Raw genomic sequence first — 23,327 nt, 5'->3', positions numbered from 1 at the left:
GCCTGGAGCCAGGCAGGCTAGCACAAGTCTATTCCCTTGACTGCTCCATTCTATACATCAGATCTATGAGTTTTTACAGTCACCCCAGTGGTTAGGCACCATCATTTCTGTATTAGAAGGAGAACATAGGAGGCTTAGAGAGGCTCTGTTACTTGCCCAGGCGTGCACAGCTGGTCAGTGGGAATTCAAAGCTGACCTGCCAGACTCCAGAGTGTGTGTTCTTAACGTAGGGTCTCACACTCAGGGGCCGGGCTGTTACACACATAGTGAAGCTGACTGGTGGCTGGAAGGCATGTGCCCGCCACTCGGCTCAGGCAGGGGTCGCGCAGGCGTACCGGCCAGGTGTGGCAGAATTTCTCTTTTATTCTTGGGAAGCTAGAAATTACTTACATGAAATCTTCTAATTTGAATGTGTTGGTTCATCATTAAAAATTGATAGCATTATGTGAGTTTTAAAACAAAGATAACACCCACATCCATGTGCTGGGTTTGCCTCCTGACCTCTGTTTTAATCGTTACGCCAGTGGCTGAGAACTGGGAGATCCAGGCAGATGTCCTGGAGGTCACAGCCTTCGGGCCAGGTCTGGTTGAAAGGACAGGTCCTGAGTAGGTGGAGAGGGTGGCAGGGAGTGGACCTGCCCTCCAGCGCCATGATCTCTTCCTTCCTTCCCCCATCTTTACCTGGGGAATTCCCAAAGCCTTCCAGCCTCCATCTCCATCACTGCCTCCAGGCAGCCCTCCCTGACCCCAGCTATATAAGCTGCTTCTGTCTTCCTTTTCCCCTCTCCAGCAGCCTCTACGCTCTCCCAGCTTTCAGACAGCGGGCAGACTCTAAGCGAGGACAGTGGTGTGGATGCTGGCGAGGCAGAGGCCAGTGCCCCAGGCCGAGGCAGGCAGTCGGCGTCCACCAAGAGCAGGAGTAGCAGGGAGCTGCCTCGGAACGAGAGGTCCACAGACGGGGCCAACAAACCGGTGAGCCAGGAGGAGGAGGATGCAGAGGGCCGAGAGGAACATGGGCCCCAGGTACAGAATGGGAGGTCCCGGGACCTGGCCTCAGCTTGGCAAGTGACCACAAGGGGAGGTAGTGAGCTCCCCATCACTGAAGGGATTTGGATGTCCCAGTGGAGCACTGGATTAGGAATCTGGAGGCCCAGTTTTAGCTCTGTCTTTGCACTGACACTAGGGGCTGAGGCTGAGGTTGGTCTTGGGAATCTTTTTTTTCTTTTTTCTTTTGAGATGGAGTCTCGCTCTGTCACCCAGGCTGGAGTACAGTGGCACCATCTCAACTCACTCCAAGCTCTGCCTCCCGGGTTCACGCCATTCTCCTGCCTCAGCCTCCCGAGTAGCTGGGACTACAGGCGCCCGCCACCATGCCCCGCTAATTTTTTGTATTTTTAGTAGAGACGGGGTTTCACCGTGTTAGCCAGGATGGTCTCGATCTCCTGACCTCGTGATCCGCCCGCCTCGGCCTCCCAAAGTGCTGGGATTACAGGCGTGAGCCACCATGCCCGGCCGGTCTTGGGAATCTTTAATCTCCCCTCAGTTTTGACATGGCCAGGTGGCTGAGACAGTCTTCAGAGTCAGGCCCGGATTAAAGTCCTGATGCCACCACCAGGCAGCCTTAGGCAAGCTCCTTAACCTCCCGAGCCTCAGGGATTTTGGTGAAGATTAAAGAGCCGAGAACACAAGTGCTTGGCTTGGCGTGTGGCATGCCTGAGGCTCCCGACACAGGGCTGGAGCCGGAGCTCTGCTGACCCAGGGAGGTGTCATGGCCCGGCCCAGCCCAGCCCCCTGGCCAGGCCTGCCAACTGCGAAGGCCTCAGTGGTGTCTTTCCTCACACCCACAGCCTGGACTCCTGGAGCCCACGTCCACTCTGGTCCGTGTGAAGAAAAGTGCGGCCACCCTGGGCATTGCCATCGAGGGTGGCGCCAACACCCGCCAGCCCCTGCCTAGGATTGTCACTATTCAGGTATGTCCCCGGGGCCCCACTTGCCATCTCTCCCTAACCACGAAAGGCCCTTTCTCAGCATCTCCAGGGTTTTGCGACTCCCATGGGTAACACAGCACTCCTAGGCTTATGTCACCTTTGATCTTCTGGGCCTCAATTTTCCTAATCTGAGCAGTGGACACCCAGATTGTAGCTGCCTGCTTGGCAGTGTTAGGACTGACCCAGTGGGTGGTCAAAGCCAGGACTGTCTAACCCTTGGGCACCCCATGCCCTGTGTCTCCTCCCTGCAGAGAGGCGGCTCAGCTCACAACTGTGGGCAGCTCAAGGTGGGCCACGTGATCCTGGAAGTGAATGGGCTGACGCTTCGGGGCAAGGAGCACCGGGAGGCCGCCCGCATTATCGCCGAGGCCTTCAAGACCAAGGACCGCGACTACATCGACTTTCTGGTCACTGAGTTCAATGTGATGCTCTAGAGGCCAAGGCCTGAGGGCCTCCCACCACTACCCAGCCCCTGGTTCCAGTCCCTTCCCACCGTTGGCTTCATCAAGCTCCTTGCCGGGTTGGGGCTGCACGGCCAGGGTAGCAGGAAGACATCCCCCCTCCATCCCAGCCCACTGGACCAGAACTGGGAGAGGAAGAGAGCAGGGCAAGGCAAATAGAAGGTCAGGTCAGAAACTGGTGCTGTACTGGGTACACAGTAGGCGCCCAAGACAAGTGGGTTGCAAGACAGGAAGAAAGGAAAAGGAAGGGCAGAGCGCTGGTTTCTCCAGGTTGGGTTGGGTGCACTACTGTCCCCCCTCCAGTTAGGACCCAGCCCATCCCCAGATGCCTGAGCCTTTGTCCAAAGTGAAGTCACTTGAGAGTTCGTGGACACGGCCCCCAACCAGGGGGAGTCTTGCAGGACCTTTAGTGCCACAAATAAGCATCGAGCACCTCCCCATTCACACCCCCATTCCTCCTGGCTCCTTATCCCCCGTGGTATTTATTATTTATTTCCCTCCCCATGCCCCTGGGGACCCCAAGGCCCCAGCTTCCCTCTGCACCCCCAGCCTATCCCAGAGGCCTTGCAGGTGACCAGCAGTGTCATTGTATTTATATACAGAGCTTATGACTTTAATTTTTCAATAAAGAAATCTGAACAAGGTTAGAGGCCAGCGTGCTATGTGGTCTACCTGTGTGGCTGGGGTTTCCATGTGGGGAGAGGAGTGGACAGGACAGGTGGGGTCAGTCAGAGCACCACAGACCACCACCCTGCCTGCCCCCATGGCTCCATTTGGGATACACGGTGGGGTGTGCAGGGGTGCTTGAGCCACACTCACATCTTGGAGCCTCTTACTTGAAGGCTTGAGGGCAAAACTTGAGTATTTACAGATAATATTTTTAGATTAAAACCCACAAGTATATTATGAGGCAGAATGCACAATGTGCATGAATGTTTTAAATCCCAGATGCTGCCAGAAGCTGCCTGAGAGATAAAGATTTGTACACAAGCAATCATCAAGAAGTGCCCTCAGGGGGGACCAGCAAGGACGTCAGGAAGCAGGACAGGGAAGGGGAGGAAGCCAAGGGAGGGTGAGATTTCAAGCAAAGTCTGCAGAGGGCAGCTTCAGCCTGATCCCAGGAGGATCCCAGGGCGTACACTAGGCCTAGAGTTGTCTCCACTCAAGGCCAGAGGGCCGGACTTTCATGCCTGTCAGACTTTGGACAAAGCCTACAGGGAGAGGCCATAAATTCCCAATCACTTCCTGCTCTCTACCTATGTGAGCCAAGCTGTTTCAGTAGCCAAGGGCAGCGGGTGTCAGAGGAAAACATATGGGATGGGCTCGGAGGAAAAGGTAGCAGACATGGTCTACTGTATGGCCTCAGTCCCGGCCCCAGCACTCATTCCTTCTGTCCTCAATATTTGTCTGGAAGATGGAAGAGTTTGAGAAATCTTGCTTTGTCCAGGCCTATGTCCAGAGTTCCGTCAGAGGTGGGTTAGGGACAGTTGGTTCCATGCTCTTGTCCCAGATCCTGTTCTTAGCTGTCCTTGTTCTCTTTCCAGCCTGGGCAGACGACCTGAGACCTGAGCCATGGATTCCCCTGAGGCAGCTGGTGTTTCAGAAGGCACCCCTGCCATCCCCCCACAGGGTGCTGTGGACCCTCTGCAGAGAATGACCCCCCACCTAGCAGCAGGAGGGCTTTGTTAGGCCTCAGATCTCCTGCCATTCAACTCCAAAGCTTGTGTGGTCATGGGCAAGTAATTTTACCTCTCTGAGCCTCAAGTTCCCCATCTGTAAAATGGGTTTGGTAGGCTAAATAATGGCCCCCAAAGATACCCAGATTCAAATCCCTGGAACTTTGGAATGTTACTTTATATGGCAAAAGGGACTTTGCAGACATGATTAAGTTAACATCTTGACATGGGGTGGGCCCAGTGTAATCACCGGACTCTTATAAATGGGAAGCAGAGAAAGATGTAACAGAAGAGGACAAGGTGTGATGACGGAAGCACGGGTTGTTGCAGTGAGATGTACTTTGACGATGAAGGAAGGGACTACGACCTGAGGAATATAGGCAGCCACTAGAAGCAGAGAAAGGCAAGGCAGTGGATTCTCCCCTCAAAGCCTCCAGAAGGAAGCCTCCAGAAGGACCTGAGCCCAGAGAGACTCATTTCAGACTTCTGCCCTCTGTACGAGAAGGAATTTGTGCCGTTTTAATTTGTCACAGTAGCCATAGGAAACTAACACAGTGGGACTGCCACCCCCAGCAGCTGCTACTCACAGCCCCATGTCTGTACTTGGAAGGAGTAGGACAAGAATGAGGTTTCTGGACTTGTTGCTTCTGGAATTCCTGGGCTTGACTCTGAGGCTGCAGCCCATTGGGTGTGTGGGTTTCCCTCCCAGTAGAACTTTTAACCTAAAAACTTTCCTTTGCAAGTGGATGGTTGTCCAAAGTCACACAGCTAAGAAGGACAAGTTTGGACCCACAGCTGCCTGAAGCCTGGGTCTGCTCTTTCCTGCACCTGTTCTGGTGTCTTTTGAAGGACCCAGTGTCGTGGGCTAAGGTGGCTTCAAGTACTGGAAGAGTGGGGAGAGGGTTGTCAGAGGTCCACCCTGGCCACATGTACCTGTGACCCTGACATCTTTACTCATGATGCCAAAGTGGGGGGTGGAGGGAACGACTGGAGTCTCAGGGTCTGCTTCTCCCTTGCTGGAGAATGCTGGGCAGGTTACACAATGCACCAAGCCTCAGTTTCCCCTTCTGTTCAAGAGTCAGGACCGCCATGCTGCTCAAACCCAGGAATACACTTCACTTCCATGACCTGTGTGGAAAAACACCTTGGGCCCTTGCAACACTGACATTCCAGGGCCAGAGCCCAGAAGGATTAGCTAAAATGTTTGCCCCTGGCACAGAGCAGGCCCTTAGTGAGTAGAAGCTGCTGCTAAACTTGCTACCAAATATGTGTCTAGGGAGTAGCAGGCAACCTGGGGAACTGGCAAGTGCTTTCTACCAGGAGGAAAAACTCCAAAGCATTCAACTTTGGATGCAGCTGGAGGAGGGACCTTGAACAAGTCTCTTCTTGCATCAGGACTTACTAAGCCTCTTGTGTTAATAGGGTCAGTCAAGGTGCTGTTTAAATTAGTACCACTGATTTATTTCTTACGGGCCTGCCATTATTATTTATTTACTCTCAACAACTGCATAAGGTGTGGGTATGAATCCCATTTGCCTGAGGCTCACTGGCAGCAGGTGGCAGAGCTGGGGCAATGAGCCCAGGTGAGTTGGACACCGTGCATCCTTCAAGGTGTGTGTGTGGTGGACAAGGGATGATGTCTGTGCTGCACTCACAGCGGGACCTTGGAAAACTTCTTGTCCGTCTTCGGGCTAGGTTTGCATGCTTGCCTGATGGAAGGTTGGAAGAGAATATACCCGGGGGGTGATAATACCTGCGTACCTCATAGGAGACAACTGTACAGCAGAAGAGTTTCCAACAGGTCTGGCCCATAATTAGTGATCGAGAAAAGTTTATTGTTACCGTTACTAAGCAGTCCACTTCAGCCATGGAAGTTTGTGATTTCCTCCTCACTGTGGCTCTGTGCAATCTGTTTTTCCTTTTTTTATTTTTTTAGATGGAGTCTTTCTCTGTCGCCCAGGCTGGAGTGCAGTGATGCAATCTTGGCTCACTGCAACCTCCGCCTCCCAAGTTCAAGGGATTCTCGTGCCTCAGCCTCCCAAATAGCTGGGATTACAGATGTGCGCCACCACGCCCAGCTAATTTTTGTATTTTTAGTAGAGACTGGGGGTGGGGAGGCGCTCACCATGTTGGCCAGGCTGGTCTCTAACTCCTCACCTCAGGTGATCTGCCCGGCCTCCCAAAGTGCTGGGGATTACAGGTGTGTGCCACTCTGTGCGATCTTGCATAAATGCCTTACCCTCCGCAGACCGGGCCTCGACCTCCGGATCTGCGGTGGGGCTGATTGCAGCAGGGACACGCAGCCTCCCACGTCTGAGATTTTCATCCTGCAGCAGGGTTTGCGCTCCCCGTGCCTGAGTCCCTGGGGGCGGGTCGCGGCGGCCTCCTTTCGGTGATTGGTGCGCTCCCCGAGGCCCCGCCCCCGGGGCCGCCCCCTGCCGTCCCGGGCGGGCCTCCGGGATTATGCAAAGGAGCCGCCGCCCCGCCCCGCGCCCGGATTGGAGGCCTTTGTTTGCCGCTCAACTCCAGGAAACCACCCGCGCGCGGCGGCCGCCAGCAGGTGAGATGCGGGGAGGGACTCGCGGGTCGTCCGGGGTGGTCCCTGCCCCTCGCTGGGACTCAGTTTTTCCGTCAGGAGAATGGGGAGGGAGAGTGGACAGCGCCGGTGGGCTCCGTTCCACTGGGACGGTGCTGCTTTCGGTCTTTTCCACGTGGAAACCCCACGCGCATGGGGAAGGAGACGCATCACCGCTCCGGGAATGGGAGGTAGCCCTGGACGGGCGATGCGGGCCCCAGTCCAAACCCTGCCGGTCGCGGGGTTCCGCAGCCTCCACCCTCCGGCCTCAGTCTCCACCTCCGCACAATGGGGGCGTTGACTTTTTCTCTTTCCAGCTGGGGCTGGTGGCAGGGAGGGGAGGGGTCCCGGGGGAGCTTGGGGCTGGGCCTTGGCGGGGCCTCGGGCTGTGTTTGGGCTGGAGGCGTGGCCCGGGTTGCTGTGGTTACTGGGGAGGTGAGGCTTTTCTATCTGGGATTTGTGTGAGATTCGTTCACCCAGCAACAATCGCCGCAGCCTGGCGGCCCTCGGAGCCGCGCGCCCTTCCCGGACGCCTAACGCAAGTTTCTTTTCCTCTTTTTGTCAGTGGGGGAAGGTAGAGCAAGGGCCAGGGTCGGGTAGGCAGCCTTGACAATGGTAGGAACTGAACGGGCTGCAAAAATAAGTCCAGTTCCCTCTTGGTACGCCTGCGGAGGAGAATGAGGTCCAGAGACGGGGCGCCACTGGTCCAAGGGTGCACAGCAGGGAGGCGCAGAGCTGGGCTTTCCCCAGTGTGATGGGGCTGGCACAGGCAGAGCCAGAATCTGCTTGCTGCGTGACCTTAGACGACACTTCCAAAGCTCCTTTCCCGGGCTTTTGTCAAAAGAAATGACGGATTGGAGTCCATCATTACCTATGTTTAAAAATCTGCTTCTGAGATCGTCGGAGGGGATCACAAACGTGGGCTATGTTGGAGCAGAGAGAAGCTGAGACAGGCTGCAGTGAAAAGAGACATTGTTCCTGTCCTCTAGAACAGAAGAAGAAATGGGCTGGAACTGAAGCATGAAAGACTAAAGTTAGACAGATACAGGGACTTCCCGAAAGACTTCCAGGTGCCTCCTTGGAATTGGTGGGTTTTATTTGGGGGCTGTTTTGTTAGTAGAACAATGACTGCCCATCTATTAGAAGGGGCCTAAGTCTGGTTTACTTACTAACAGGGGAGTGGAACCTATGGTGTTTTGGTACTCTGGGTTTATTCCTTGGGGCAGTCGTCTCACAGTTCTGCAGGTGGGAGATGATGCCCATGTGGGGCGGTTGCCTCCTAAGGTCCAGCCGGTTTGCATTTAAAACATGTGATTGGGGCTGCTTCTTGCAAGGGGATTTCATCAGCTCCCACCGTCCTGCAGACTCTGCCAGAGGCGCTGGGATCGGGGTTTCCAGAGAGACCGGGAATGGCCCCAGCTGATGGCCGTCAGGCTGAGAGGGTGTTTTGGAAATTGGTGCACGACATGGACACTTCAGTTTCCCCCTGTGGGGGCGTGGAGAAGGAAGAGTATTTTTAAAGCATTCACATCCCCAGTCGCATTCCTGATCCTTTTTATGTTTCCTCAGTCCTGGAAGGTGGGAATGATCTGGAGACCAGAAGTAAGAAGACCTGGGTTTAGATCCCCAGCCTGGCTTCAGTTCTGAGTGCCTCAGTTTTCCCTTCCATAAAATGAGGTTGGTAATGCCCACTTTACCACCTTTTTTTTTTTTTTTTTTTTTTTTTTTTTTTTTTTTAAGACGGAGTCTAGCTCTGTCTCCAAGCTGGAGTGCAGTGGTGCGATCTCGGCTCCCGGGAACCTCTGCCTCCCGGGTTCAAGCGATTCTCCTGCGTCAGCCTGCCGAGTAGCTGCGATTACAGGCATGTGCCACTACACCCGGCTAATTTTTGTATTTTTAGTAGAGACGGGGTTTCACCATGTTGGCCAAGATGGTCTGGATCTCCTGACCTTGTGATCTGCCCACCTCAGCCTCCCAAAGTGCTGGGATTACAGCCGTGAGCTGCCGCGCCCGGCTACTTTACCACCATTTTAAGGCTTGAGTGAGGTGGCGTCATAGAAAGCTTTTGCTCAGTCCACATTCTAAGTAAATGAGGAAACTGAGGCTCAAAGAAAGGAAGGAATAATGATAACAATAATACCATTGGTATTATTAGCTAACATTATAGCTAATATTTATTGAGTGCTACATTCTAGCCACTGTGCCAGGGGTTTTACTGCAACAAGTGAGGTTTGGGAGGGCATGAGCTCTTATCTGTTTTGTCACCATTGTTATTCCCTAATGCCTACCTAGTACAGAGTGCTACATAGAGTAGGTGCTCAAAACATTGTTGTTGGTCATCTAGATTATATCAGTTACATGATGTTGTTGAAGTGGGTGTTATTGTTGTCCCTCTTGTACAGATAGAAAGCCTGAGGTTCAGAGAGGTTAAGCCACTTGACAAGAGTCACACAGCTTCTCAGTGGTGTTAGCGCATCCTTACTTTGGGGTGTGCAGGGTGTGCTGGTGTCAGCTCAGGAGAGCGGATTGTGTCCGTCTCTTCCCAGTGCTTCATTCAGTGATATCAACAGCTTGAAATTGGCATGGCCAATTTCAGTAAGGGGATTTAACACCATCAAAATTAGTAACCACCACAAATCAGGGCTTTTTCTTACTGTTTTTTTTTTAAGAGAGCTGCAGGTGAAGTATGTTGGGGTATGGAAGGCCAGCCTTGCTTCTGCTTGGCAGCCTGGATGTGGGGGCTTTTTGGCAGAGCCCAGTGGAGCCAGGCCACCTGCCCCCCACTGCAGCTCTCCTGAAGTATGGGATTTGGGAAGAAAACCTTAATGGGATGGCTTTTGTAGTATACGGTGTGAGTTATGCAGTGCAGCAGCCTTGACTTGCAAACAGGTGGGTTTGAGCCTGAATTCCAGGCCAAAATGTCTGGCCTTTAACCTGAAAGTGACAGGAGCCATGGATGGTCATTAAGCAGGGGAAAAACCTGACAGGATGGTGCCCTAAGAAGACTTATCGTTGTGCCAAGGGATTAGGGGGTAAGTCAGGGTGGGTGTAGGGAAGAGGCGCTGCAGTTGGCCAGGGGAACCAGGAGGAGGCTAACAGAAGCCCTTCATTTTCTGAGCATGTCCTGTGCACAAACATGTTATTTTGTTATTTACACATGCATGCCTGAGGGAAGGAGAAGCCTCTTGTCTGTAGCTGAGGATATTAAAGAAGTTCTGAAACAAAACAGCAAAGGCTCATCTACCAGAGTTGACCCAGGCTTCCTGCCCCCGAAGTCTCACATTCTCACTCGCTCCTCCCTCCTGCACCCCAGCTTGCAGTTCCGTCTTGGCTCTGGGCTTCCTCGCCAAATGTCAGGCGAACTCCAGCTCCATTGCCAAGTGGAGACCTTCTGCGCCCAGTGCCACTCCCATACCAACCCCTAGGTCCTTGCCAGCATTCTCCCCCCAAGTCCCCCCAACCACCCCAGCCAGCTCAGCTTATTCTGGGGAAGGAGCCTGGGATCAAGGCCAGAGTGGGATGTCCAGCTCTCAGTCTCCTCTGGGTCTTGGGACCACAGCCAAGGACCAGGACTGAGGAGGGGAGGTCTCGGGGTCTAGGAGGCACACTCAGTCCCCCACGAAGGATTCGTCTGGAGGATAATGCTTTATTTGTGGTTACAGACCCAACTGTGCCTTAACGTGCTGTGTGACTTTGGGCAAGTTGTGTAACCTCTCTGAGCCTTTCTTCATCTGTTAAATGCCTATTTATGAGGATCCAATCCAGCAACACATGCCATGCCTCCAAATGCAAAAAGTGGCTGAGGCTGGGCGCTGATTGCATCTTTTCCTTTTAGTGATTTTCACGTGTTCCCACATGTTGCATAATGACTGTATTGCAGAAAACAACATACTGTATTAGAGTTTAAACAGAGGAGGAGAAGGTGTGGGGGTTACAGAATGTTATAGGATGTCAGAGCTGTAAAGGGCCTCAAAGAGCCCAACCATACATTTCACCTTTCACAGAAGGGGAAACTGAGGACGGAGGAGCCCAAGGTCAGAAGGAAGCACCACACAGATGTGAGGTGGTATTCATTTGTTTTGTTTTTAAGAATAGTACATGTTCCTTTCATTCTTATTTTTAAAGCAACTGTTATTTTTAGAAAATACCCAAAAGGAAAAATGGTAAAGTTGCCTATCAAAAAAACTTGCCTATAATTCTACTAGCTAGTAATAATTTTTGTAAACTTGTTTTTTCTTTTTTATTGAGACAGAGTTTCACCCTTATCTCCCAGGCTGGAGTGTGGTGGCACGATCTTGGCTCGCTGCAACCTCTGCCTCCCAGGTTCAGGCGATTCTCCTGCCTCAACCTCCCGAGTAGCTGGGATTACAGGTGCACGTCACCACACCCAGCTAATTTTTGTATTTTTAGTAGAGACGGGGTTTCACCATGTTGGCCAGGCTGGTCTCGAACTCCTGACCTCAGGTGATCCTCCCACCTCGGCCTCCCAAAGTGCTGGGATTACAGGCATGAGCCACGGCACATGGCCTGCTGTAAACATCTTAAAGCATGTCCTTCTCTTTCTTTCGCTTTCTCTCCCTTTTTTCCTATCCTGTCTCCTTCCTTTCCTCCTCCTCCTCTTCCTCCATATTTTACTGTTTTAAATGGACTCCAACTAGATATATGTTATTTTATAACTGGCTTGTCCACTTAACATAACAAAATTTTTACATTATCTGATATTCTTCATTAGCATGACTGTTAACAGCTGCTTATTCCTTTGAGCGGAACTATCACAATTTCTTTCAATGGTCACCTGTTACTGGACACTGTGATTGTTTCCAACTATTTTACCTATTGCAAGTTTCAGTTGCAAAGTGATTGAGGTTATATTGTATGGGGCCAGGAGCGGTGGCTCATGCCTGTAATCCCAGCACTTTGGGAGGCCAAGGCAGGCGGACACGAGGTCAGGAGATCGAGAGCATCCTGGTTAACATGGTGAAACCCTGTCTCTACTAAAAATACAAAAAAAAAAAAAAAAAAAAATTAGCCGGGCATGGTGGCAGGGCCTGTAGTCCCAGCTACTCGGGAGGCTGAGGTAGGAGAATGGCGTGGACCCGGGAGGTGGAGCTTGCAATGAGCCGAGATCACGCCACTGCACTCCAGCCTGGGCAACAGAGCGAGACTCCATCTCAAAAAAAAATATATATACACACACACACACACAGTCCAGATTCAAACAACTTGGTTCAAACCTATAAAATAAAATGGGCATCATAATTTCTCCCTCTTTGGATTAGTATGATGATTAAATAATGAGATCTGAATCCATGGAAAGGCTTTTATAAGGTGTTTGACACATAATAGGTGTTCAGTAAAGTTTTGCTGTTAGCAGTCCCTTCCTGGCACATGCACGTTTTTTCTGTTTGACTCTTTGAAAAGAGCATGAATTTGAATGTATGTATGTGTTTTCCTCAATATGGCCACACCCTCCTCATAACCCATATCTCAGTTGGCTGAGAAGGGCCTGTTTGCTCTGCTCCTTAACTACTCAGAGTGGGGACGGAGTTTCTAGCTGGGTCAGTGAGCCCTGGAACTGGTTTAAGGGTTGCAGGGAATAGGGTTACAGGGAAATGTCAGCACCTCCCTCCAGTTGGGAAAACTGCCTCTCCCTTTTTGTGTCCAGGACTCATCACTAGAGCTGGGGTTGATAATTGTGGAAGCTGTGGATGAGGAAAATTAAACTCAGTCCTGCAGGGAGCAGGTCATAGGGCGTTTCACGGAAAAGGCAAGGCCATTTATTTGTGAACAGTTACTCTGTGCCAGCTGGGCACTGGGGCCAAGAACTGCAGGCACATAGTCTCATTGGTCATCCCAAGAACCCTGTAAAATAATTATGGGCCCATGTTACAGAGGTGGAATCTGGGATTCAGAGAGGTTAAGCAGCTTGCCCAAGGCCACACAGCTTCCAAGGGAGAACATGGAGTTCTCTGTTTGCCCACAAAGCCCGTGTGCCTTAACACTTGTGCCCTGCAGCCTCCTGTCAGCATGGCATTTCTGCCTGAGTGGGCAAATGGAATAAAGAATCCAGGAGGTTTAGTGTTAGAAGATAATCTCTGATAACCTCAGAGACAATCTCATTAAGCCCCAGGTTCCAAAGCTCAGAGAAAGGAAGGTGCTTGTTCCTGGTCACTCAGGCTGGAACTTGGGTCTCTACTTTCCTAGAAGTAGAGAATATTTCATCATTTCTTCTTGGTTCACTCCGGAAATCCTCACCTGCCTCCTCCCTCCCTCAGACTCCCTGTGGATTTTTTTTTTTTTTTTTTTTTTTTTTTGACAGAGTCTTACTCTGTTGCCCAGGCTGGAGCACAGTGACATGATCTCGGTTCACTGCAACCTCCGCCTCCCAGGTTCAAGTGATTCTTGTGCCTCAGGCTCGTGGGAAGGGATGGCAGGGTTCTGCAGACACAGCCACGCACATGCCTGTTGCTGGTAAAAGGATGAAAGTCATCAAGCCCTGGCAGTAGGAGTCAGAGGTTTTTTGTTGTTTTTGTTTTGGAGACAGAGTCTTGCTCTGTCGCCCAGGCTGGAGTGCAATGGTGCAATCTCGACTCACTGCAACCTTTGCCTCCCAGGTTCAAGCAATTCTCCTGCCTCAGCCTCCCAAGTAGCTGGGATTACAGGCACCTGCCACCACGCCCAGCTAATTTTTGTATTTTTAGTAGAGACAGGGTTTCACCATGTTGCTCAGGCTGGTCTTGAGCTCCTGACCTCAGGTGATCCGCCCACCTCAGCCTCCCAAAGTGCTGAGATTACAGGTGTGAGCCACTGTGCCCGGCCAGGAGTCAGAGGTTTTTGTTGTTGTTTCTTTTCTGGGTGACCAGGAACTAATCTCTTCTCTTCTCTGGGCCTCAGTGTCCTCACCTATACAATGGAATAATCCTTTTCTTCCCACTTTGACGTTCTGTTCTTGAACATCTAGTGCTATAAAGAAGAAAGCATTTTGGGAAACCAAAAGGCTCTGTGTGGAACCAGGGCCTCACTATAAAATCGGAACGTTGGCTTTGTGAATTGCAATTAGTTGGTAATAAGCTCCACTCTCGATTTTATTGTGCACAGGTATTAATTATCTCTGCGGGCTGCAATGCTGTGAGCACCAAGCTCGGTTATTGGAAGCCGGGTCTTTGTGTGTTTGAAACTCTACTGCAGCTCATCAGCTTTGTGACCTTGGGCAAGCTGCTTGGGCTCTAGGGGCCTCTGTTTACTCAGCTGTGAAATGGGGTTGTCACATCAGCCTCACTGGGTTGTTATGAGGGCTATGAGTCAGGCTTGGGCAAGTAGCTAGGTCAGGTGGATCATCCAGGATATATTTATTGTATTTCTATTATATATCAGGTTCTGTGTGCTGGGTCCTGGGGATATGATGATGAGAGCCTCACAGAGCTCCCAGTTGAGTCAAGAAACAGATGTTAGTCAAATAATCACATACAAAATATAGTTCCAAATGGGGAGTCCCCAAGGAGGGCATGCTGGAGCTGAGATCTGGAGGTTGCCTAGAAGTTAACAGGGAAAAGAAGTGGGACTGGATGAGGGGAGGAGCAGGGCACATCTGTCCCAGGAAGAGCAAGGAGGCCTGGGTGGCAGGAGCACGCTGACCAAGGGCAGAGAGGGTGGCAGGAGAAGAGGCTGGAGCAACGGCCAGCCTATGGAGTTTCATCTTCTTTCTCAGAGCCATGGTAGCTAGCTGTGCGTCTGAAGCATGGAGCGGTCTTGTTTGGAAGCTTCTATCTTGGAAGATGGCATCGGTGCAGGGCGGGGAACAGATTAGTGGACCCTAGAGCTTTCCAGGTAAGGCCGATCCAGGGACCCACATGGGGATGCAGAAACAGGGACAGATTCTGGTGAAATTTAGGAAATGAAATAACTGGGAGTTGATGATGGATTGGTTACGGGATGTAAGGGAAAGGGAAGCATCCAGGGTCACAGCTGATTCTCAGTATGTACCTGGGTGAAAGATGGGTCAAACTGAGGAGGGGTGGGTTTGGAGGGTGGCAATAGTAGGAGCTCAGTCTTGGACATGCTGCTTCGGTCTGCTAGAATTTGGCCTGTGGGTGGGGACAGTGATCTAAGAGGGGGCGGTGCATGAGCAAAGGCAGGGAGGAGGGTTGGTCGTGCTTGGGGGTGCAAGGAAATGGAACAGACTGCACTGCAGGTGGTTCTCCTTGGTGTTAGGTGGCTGCGCCTAAGATGGGTTTGGGGTTATCCAGGGGCCACAGGCCATGCCCAGCAATGGCAGCCACCTGGCATTGATAGCAGTGCTGCCTGGGTTAATGACCAGGGAGGGAGGGTGAGTGAGTGACAGGGTGTCAGGGGAACCCGCCCCTCACACAATGGCACACATGGCTGCCAGGGCTGGTAGGGAGGGGCCTCATTAGGGTTTGGCTCTGCTCCATGTGGGGCTGGGGGCTGCAAGGAGAGCCCTGCCACCCAGATGTGGGAAAAGGCAGGGAAGGGGATAGAGGGGTGGGCGATTACTAGGATGAGGGCTCCTGGTTCTAGCCCTGGCTACGCTAGATATTCACCAGCTGACCTTGGGAAAGTCCACTCATTCATTCATTCATTCATTCATTCATTCATTCATGGAATGCATTCATCAGCCATAAACAGTGTGCCAGGCTTCAGGAAAGGTATTAAGATCTAGCCTTTAGAGGAGACTGGAGACTTATACCTAAGTACAGCAATAGTTGTAGTAACAATAATAAAAAAGCTCATACATGACTGTGTTCTGGGTCCCCTGCTGTACCCTTGGTAGGCATCTCCTCAGTGAATCTTTATAGCAGCCCCTGTGGGGTGGCTACTCTTCTTATCCCTTTTTACAGATGAAGAAACTGAGGCTTAGAGAGGTGAAGTTTCAAAGGTCAGAGCCAGCAAGAGATGAGGCTGGGATTTGAACCCAGGTCCACAGTGACTCTAAGAGTTTTTTCTCTCCTACATGGCTGGTTCCCAAATCTGACTGCTTATCAGAATTACCTGGAGGGCTTTTTGGACAATACAGAGGCCTGATTTTTTTCCTTTTTCTTTTTGTTTTCTGACTCAGAGTCTCTGGGTCCTGGGTGGGGCCAGTGTTGGGAGCCTCTTGTGCTCCTGTGCCCCCTCTTCTGTGAAGATCCTGCCTCTCTTGCTTGACTCGCTCTGTCCCTGGTACACAGGGCTTGCTGTTCTCAGGGAAAGCCCACTGGCTCCCCCACCTTGGCCTTTCCACTTGCCCTCCCAGAACACTGCCCCAGCCCTTCTTGTGGCTTGCTCTTGCCCCCCTCTTCCTTCCAGTGCCTTGTTTGAATGTCACCTCCTCATAGAGACTTTCCTGACGATCCTATAACCCTTCTCCTCCAACCCATTACTCTTGGACCCATGGGTTCTCTACCAGGGCCAGTCACCTGGGACACTTAAAATCTCTGATGCCCAGAGACCGACTCTGTTGGCCCGGGGTGAGTCCCAGGCTTCAGTGCCACCTGGCCCAGGACACGGAACATCACTCGGTCTCATTGTTCACAGCTCTCTCCTTGAAATTATACATGTGCTTGCTTATTGTCCATGTCTCTGCTAGAGTAGAGAGCAGGGGACTGGCCTGTCTTGGGTCCTGCCATATTCCCAGCACCTTTAAAAGCACCCGCCACACAGTAGGAGCTCAGTGAGTACCTATGAATGAAGGAATGGGATGCTGGGGCTTGAGAAAAGACAGCTTGACTGACCATCAGGATCGATCTGTTCCCAACATCTGGTGAACCCTTGGAGGGTTCTTACAACAGGGAAAGTTTACCTGATCTGCCAGTTTCACACCTCCATGCTGCCCAGAACATCCCACTCTGGCTGCAGGACTACCTCGGGGTCAGGACAGTGGGTTGAGATGGCAGGAATCGCCAAGGCCTCCCTGAGATTCAGGTTGCCCATTGCTAGAGTCAGAGCTGGAAGGGCAGGAGTAATGTTGAGTCTGAGCTCTCACCATGCAGATGGGCCCTGAGGCCTAGTGACGGAAGGAGCCTCGGCTAAGGTCAGGCCATGGTTGAAGAGGGCCTAGGAGGTAGGAGCTACAGCATGCTCTGTGACCTTGGCCAAGCCTCTGACCTTCTCTGTACTTTAGTCTCCCCATCTGTACCTGCAGGGCCTGGGCTGAGATGATCCCAAGCCCAGGACGTCAGGAGTTCGTTCCCTGAGTCCTTTCCTGGGCAGCGCAGACTGCAGAGGGTTTGCAAGGGGTTAAGCTCCTCCGGCTCTTGCTCTGCACGCAGACAAACCCCCTCCTTCTGACAAACACTTGTAGGAAATCAGGCTGGGCGCTTCCTGCCGAGGCGAGGCGGCCTCAGCCGCCGCAGGGGCGGGGAGAGGTGGGGAGCGATGCTGGTCTGTGAGCAGCAGCTTGGGCTGGCAGAACGGCCTGGAGGCGGGCCAGGGCGCAATGGAGACAGGGGGCTCCCTGGGTTTGGAACAAAGACTTCACAGACAGGTCCCCTGAAACTGGGTCGGCAGGACGGTGGTGGAGCCCGAGAGAGGTAAGAGATCGGAACGGAGGAGGGCCCAGGAGGCCGCCTTCCTTCTGGACGGGCCAGTCACAGACTCTCTGGGACAGTCCAGGCAGCCGGACCAGCCCAGCCAGGAAGTTGCAGCTGCTGGAGCTGCACCGCTTTTCTCTTGGCTCAGGGGAGCCCGGCCTCCGGGGCAAGGGTGGTTTTAAGGAGGATTTCGTCAAGCCTCAGGATGCTAGATTCCAGTCCCAGCTCTGATTCTGATCTCTTGTGAACTTGGACAGGCGAGGCCATCTCTGTGCCTGGGGTGTCCTCGTCTGCACCTGGAGAGTTAGTGTCCTTGGTTGCTAAGGGGTCTCAGAGACGATGCAGGGATGGGGAGCAGGCCAGGAGGCAGTGACGGCGTAGGGAGGTGGTCCCAATCGAAGGAGTGGCCCCTTATGCCAGCTGTGTAAGGGCAAGGAGAGGAGCCAAGGACTGTCCGAAGACCAGCAGACCCAGCTCAGCTCTCGAGGATGGCAAGACCAGAGCTGTCAACAGCCAGGGCACGTTTCTCTTTCTCCTCGGCCTGTGCTGCTGGAGCGGGCTGGGGGTAGGGAGAGGACACACAGAGGGGGAGTGGCTGGTGCTTCCTTGTGGGACTAGTGTCCACATAGCTGGTGGGAAGCCCTTGAGAACAGCAGGTCTGTGCCCTGCCAACCGGTGGGTGGGGGGGATGGTTGAGCCCAACAACACAGCCTTTTTGGAAGGTCTGGTTACTGATTTGGGGGGGGTCTTCCTTCCCCATCTCCCTGACACATCTTACAGCCTTGGTTTCAGAGTTGCACACCCCAGCTTTGAATCCTCTGCGGTTCCTGACTATGAGGTCTTCTGAAAGCCTGCCACGCCTCTGTGCCTCAGTTTCCTCATCTGGGAGGTGTCAGGGTGGTGGTGGGGGTAGAAGCACGGGGGCACCCTGGACAGCCCTGGCTGGATGGGAAGGGGTTGCAGAGGGCAGAGGGAGGCAGTGCGGGCTGCGTGGCTGGGCTGGCAAAGGAGAACCTGGGAGTCTGGGCAGTTCTGAGGGACTGAGCCATAAAGGGAAGGGTCCCTGGCTGTGGAATGACTGAGCAGGCGGAGAAGCCCTGTGTGGGTGGTGGGGAAGAGGAGACCATCCCACCCAGAAACTGAAGATAGACACCTCGGGGGTCTATTAGACCCCGGAGAGAGCAGGGGCAGTGGCGGCTTGCGAGTAAGAAGATGTACAGAAGGAGGGTGCAGTGGCTGCTACTTCCTTGTGGGGCCAGTTTCTCCAGGGATGGCGGGGACCCTGAACTCCACAGCCCTCCCCAGCTCACACGGCTGGAGTCTTCACCAAACCCCACTCACTGCCTTTTAGGAGCAGCCCTGCTGCCCTAACGAAGGCTGGCTGGAACAACTCTGCCTTTACCTGGCATTCAGGCACCCCTGTCCATAGCTCTCCTTCAAAGTCAGGCCATACTTTCAGACCTCCGTGCCTTTGCCTATGCTGTTCCCTCTGCCTGGAATGCCCTCCCCAATCTTCTCCCCCAAATCCTCACTGTTCCTCAAGCCCACCTTAAAGCTTCCTTTGGTAACGCTTCTGTATTGTACTACCCCCAACTGTTTAAAATTTTGGAATGCTTTTACTCTTTTCTACATTCTTTGCATCTTATGTAGTCCCTGGTATATAGTAGGAAGTCGTAGGGCTTTTTTAAAAAGTTAATTTGCACCCACAGGGTGCTCGGTATGTATCTTTGTACTTTGAAATGTGATCTCAGGGAGGAAGAGAGAAGTTAGCAGTTCTGAGGCTATTGCCCTCAGGAGCTGAGTCAACCAGGGACTTCAAATTCAAAGCTCTTTGCGTCTCATCCCCTGCCTCCCAACCCACCCTAGCAGGGTGATATCCCCTTGCAGTAGCAAGAGCAGGTGGTACTTTCTCTGTTTTACGGTGAAGAAAATGCAAGCCCAGCTATACACAGTGAGTAACAGCAGCCGGGACTAGCACCCATCTCCTGATGCCCAGCCTGCTTCTCTACCACAGCATCATCCCAACCTGAAGTTGGCAGGTAGTTGGCACTAATGTGTGTTTGTTGACTGACTAGCTGAATGGCCATTCCTGGGGCTTTGTGGTGCGGAGGGCCATGGCTCACATGGAAGACAGAGGCCTCGCTCAGGAAAGGCTCACTGGTTTAGGCGCTGAGGGCAAGTGTGAAACTCTAGCCAGTCACTGCAGCTGCCTCTGACCTGGTTACAGTGAGATTTCTGCCATGACTGAGTCATCCCAGAAGACAGGATGTTCCTCTTTGTGCACCCAGAGGCCTCTGTGATTGGGCAGGCTGCTCTGTGGCAGAGCTAGAAAAAAAAGCCCTTCAAAAAGTCCAAAAACCACATGCCTCCCCCGGCCCCTTCCTCAGCAGAGGCTTCAGAACCAGAAAAGCAACGGCTAAACTGTAGCCCCTCCTCCACCTGCCATAACAGCAGAAGCGAGGAGGCCTAGTGAACTTCAAAGGGCAGGCCCTGCCTGAGGCCCTGGTTTAAAATGCAGATTCCTGGGCCCTATCCCAGGGCCACTGAGTCAGGCTCTCTGCAGGTTGTTTCAGGAAACTGCCTGCTTAGAGGATTCTTAAGCACACTGAAGCTTAAGATCCCTGGCAGTGATTTCCAAGAAGGGTACAGGCCCTGCAGAAGGTATGAGAAGCAAGAATTAGAGCTTCTATTTAAAATATAGTTGACCAGCTGGGTGGGTGGCTCATGCCTGTAATCCCAGGACATAGGGAGGCTGAGGCAGGAGGATCACTTAAACCCAGGAGTTCAAAACCAGCCTAGGCAACATGGCAAAACCCCATCTCTACAAAAAAAATTTAAAAATTAGCCAGGCATGGCGGTACGTACCTGTGGTCTTAGCTACTCAGGAGGCTGAGGTGGGAGGATCGATTGAGCCCAGGAGGTCAAGGCTGCAGTGAGCTCTGATCGCCACTGTACTCCAGCCTGGGTAACAGTGAGACCCTGTCTCAATAAAATAAAATACAGTTGATCCTTGAACAACAAAGGAGTTAGGAGTGCCTCATGCAGTCAAAAATCTGCTTATAACTTTTAACTCCCCCAAAACTTTATCAATAGCCTGCTGTTGACTAGAAGCTTTGCTGATAACATAAACAGTTGATTAATGCATATTTTCTGCGTTATATGTATTACGTACTGTTTTCTTACAATAAAGTAAGCCAGGCCGGGCGCGGTGGCTCAAGCCTGTAATCCCAGCACTTTGGGAGGCCGAGACGGGCGGATCATGAGGTCAGGAGATCGAGACCATCCTGGCTAACACGGTGAAACCCCGTCTCTACTAAAAAAATACAAAAAACTAGCCGGGCGCGGTGGCAGGCGCCTGTAGTCCCAACTGCTCGGGAGGCTGAGGCAGGAGAATGGCGTAAACCCGGGAGGCGGAGCTTGCAGTGAGCTGAGATCCGGCCACTGCACTCCAGCCTGGGCAGTAGAGCGAGACTCCGTCTCAAAAAAAAATAAAAAATAAAAAATAAAAAATAAATAAATAAATAAAGTAAGCCAGAGAAAAGAAAATGCTATTAAGAAAATCTTAAGGAAGAGAAAATCTACTTACTTTCATTAAGTGGAAATTGATCATCACAAAGGCCTTCATCCTGTCATCTTCATGTTGAGGAGGAGGAATGAGGGGGGATTGATCCACTATCTTAGGGGTGGCAGAGGCAGAAGAAAATTCACATGTAAGTAGAGTTCAAACTGTGCAGTTCAAACTGTGTCATTAAGGGTCACCTGTGTTTATTTTATTTTTCTTTTGTATTTTCATTTATTTATTTATTTCGAGATGGAGTTTCGCTCTTGTTGCCCAGGCTGGAATGCAATGGCACGATCTCGGCTCACCGAAACCTCCGCCTCCCAGGTTCAAGCAATTCTCCTGCCTCAGCCTGCCGAGTAGCTGGGATTGCAAGCATGCACCACCATGCCCGGCTAATTTTGTATTTTTAGTAGAAATGGGATTTCTCCATGTTAAGGCTGGTCTCGAACTCCTGACCTCCAGGTGATCTGCCCGCCTCGGCCTCCCAAAGTGCTGGGATTACAGGCGTGAGCCACCACGCCCAGCCTCCTTTTTATTTTTAGTAGAGATGGGCTTTTGCCGTGTTGCCCAAGCTGGTCTTGAACTCCTGAGCTCAAGTGATCTGTCCACCTCGGCCTCCCAAAGTGCTGGGATTACAGGTGTGAGCCACTGTGCCTGGCCAATTTTCAATTGCATCTTTTTAGAAAATCACTTTTGAAAGTATTCTTTCTAATACATGTAATATATTAGCATGATGTGTTCGAGCACATTTATTTTTACGGATGGGCTGTGTGATTAAAAACATATTGGGGGCCACTAGGCCGAAACTGACAACTGCAGATCTTGCTCTGGCAGGAAGTAGCCGGGTGATCTTAGCCAAGTTCTACCCTCATGTTTGTAGGGAGGGCAGATTGAGAACTTAAAAGTAAAGCTTCTAGCCAGGCTGGCGCCGAGTGGGCTCTTCACATGTGGCGGGGACTGTGGGGCTGGAAGACAACACGCAGGGTGATCTGGAGGAAATTGTGGGGCTCTGCATTTGGGGGTAGAGAGGAAGACTGGGCGGGGACAGAGGAGAGAAGCCCCGAACACCCATCCACAGAGCAGGAGCTGCAGCCAAGGAGGGAAGAATGGTATTCCCTGTCCCTCCCTCCTCCAGCCCTTGAGAAGTCAGCCTTTCCCGGGCTGCACTGTTCCCTGGGGAACTTTGTGTCCACAAATAGTTGCCTGCTGACTTTTCTCAGCCATACAAATCAAGCAGGATCCAAGTGCTCACGAGGATAAAGGGACAAACACAGACCTTCTATCCTGGGAGGCCTGGAGTCATACTCCCTTCGACACAGCATGCAGGGGAAAAGCCCAGACTGTGGGCCAGGAGGCTGACTTTCGCCCCTGCCTTGTCTTGACCCATGTGTGGCTTTGGGTAAGGCCTCTCCCCCTCTCTGGACCCCAGTTTCCCCATCTGTGGAAGAAGGCCTTTGTGTGAGCCGCCCTGGGGACCGCTGCGCTGATGGGCGGCAGTTCTCTGAACCCTCCATGGCAGGGAGCTCCCTGGGGGACTGTGCCCACTCTGGGTCAGCTTTGTACTTCCTGGACCTGGCTCAGTGCTGGCATAGAGGAAGCGCTTAGGGAAATAGCGGGAGCGTGGGAAGGAAGAGGCAAAAGGAGACGAGAGGGAGAAGGAAAGAGGGAAAGAAGGAGAGGGTTGAGGGAAGGCAGCGGAGGAGCCCTTCTCTGGCTACCCTGTTCCTGCAGCAGCTGCCTGACAGGTCCCTGTGTGGCCAGCCTCCCTGGTTCATTTTCCCAGAGCAGCCCGAGGGGAACTTTTAAACCACACCTCTGATGGGCTTTCCCTGTGTTCAATACCCCAGCCATCGGGGAAAACCACTCCCAGGTCCAGGAAAGCCCCGGTAGGCTTGCTCCCCGTCCCCAGGTCGCCTCTCTAGGAAGGCTTTTTCTTTAAATTGAGGTGAAATTCACGTAACATAAAACTAACCATTTTTAGATGAACAGTTCAGTGACATTTAGTATATTCACAGTGTTGTGTAACTGCCACCTCCATCTATTTGCAAAGCATTTTTCTCACTTCCGAAGGAAATCCCATACCCAGCAAGCAGTGCCCACTCTCCTCTCCCCCAGCCCCTGGCAAATACCGTCTGCTTTCACTCTCCAAGGAGGTACCTTGCCTGGATATTTCCTATCCATAGAATCACACTATATGTGGCCTTTGTGTCTGGCATCTTTCATTTAGCATAATGTTTCTGAGGTTCATCTATACTGTAGCATGTGCTGGGACTTCATGTCCTTTCGTTTGAGCACCTGTTTTCAATTATGTTGGTTAGTGGAATGCTACCTTTTTTTTTTTTTTTTTTTTTTTCCTTTTGAGACAGGATCTCACTTTGTTGCCCAGGCTGGAGTGCAGTGGTGCTGTCATGGCTCACTGCAGCCTCAACCTCCCGGGCTCAAGTGATCCTCCCACCTCAGCCTCTCGAGTAGCTTGTGACTACAGGTGTGCACAATCACACCTGGCTAATTTTTTGTAGAGACAAGGTTTTGCCAT

At 52.1% G+C, this 23,327-nt stretch overlaps 2 protein-coding genes across 13 annotated transcripts in view; both read left to right on the top strand.

Annotated features, from left to right (window-relative positions):
* LOC105487081 (whirlin) overlaps positions 1–3,096 on the top strand; it is a 102,671-nt gene extending 99,575 nt beyond the window's left edge. For 4 of the 8 annotated variants that reach the window (XM_071078232.1, XM_024794564.2, XM_011750387.3 and 1 more), the window contains 3 exons: positions 791–1,023; positions 1,848–1,970; positions 2,240–3,096. In XM_071078232.1, the coding sequence (XP_070934333.1) occupies positions 791–1,023; positions 1,848–1,970; positions 2,240–2,422 (539 nt within the window). In that variant the 3' untranslated portion in view covers positions 2,423–3,096. The remainder of the gene's footprint in view (positions 1–790; positions 1,024–1,847; positions 1,971–2,239) is intronic. The other 4 variants (XM_011750385.3, XM_011750384.3, XM_011750386.3 and 1 more) reach the window with 3 other exon arrangements.
* A 3,567-nt stretch (positions 3,097–6,663) lies between these two features.
* The window catches only part of LOC105487078 (AT-hook transcription factor), a 60,460-nt gene continuing 43,796 nt past the window's right edge, over positions 6,664–23,327 (top strand). The window contains exon 1 of one of the 5 annotated variants that reach the window (XM_011750380.3): positions 6,664–6,685. The gene's annotated coding sequence lies outside the window, so the exon portion shown is untranslated. Of the gene's footprint in view, positions 6,686–7,189; positions 7,788–8,354; positions 8,378–13,511; positions 14,528–17,092; positions 17,230–23,327 lie in introns of those variants that run through there. The other 4 variants (XM_011750379.3, XM_011750378.3, XM_011750377.2 and 1 more) reach the window with 4 other exon arrangements.

The sequence above is a fragment of the Macaca nemestrina genome, chromosome 14, assembly GCF_043159975.1.
Source record: "Macaca nemestrina isolate mMacNem1 chromosome 14, mMacNem.hap1, whole genome shotgun sequence".
Taxonomy (NCBI): Eukaryota; Metazoa; Chordata; class Mammalia; order Primates; family Cercopithecidae; genus Macaca; species Macaca nemestrina.
The sequence above is the reverse complement of the archived record's forward strand: the minus strand, read 5'-3'. Positions and strand labels throughout refer to the sequence as shown.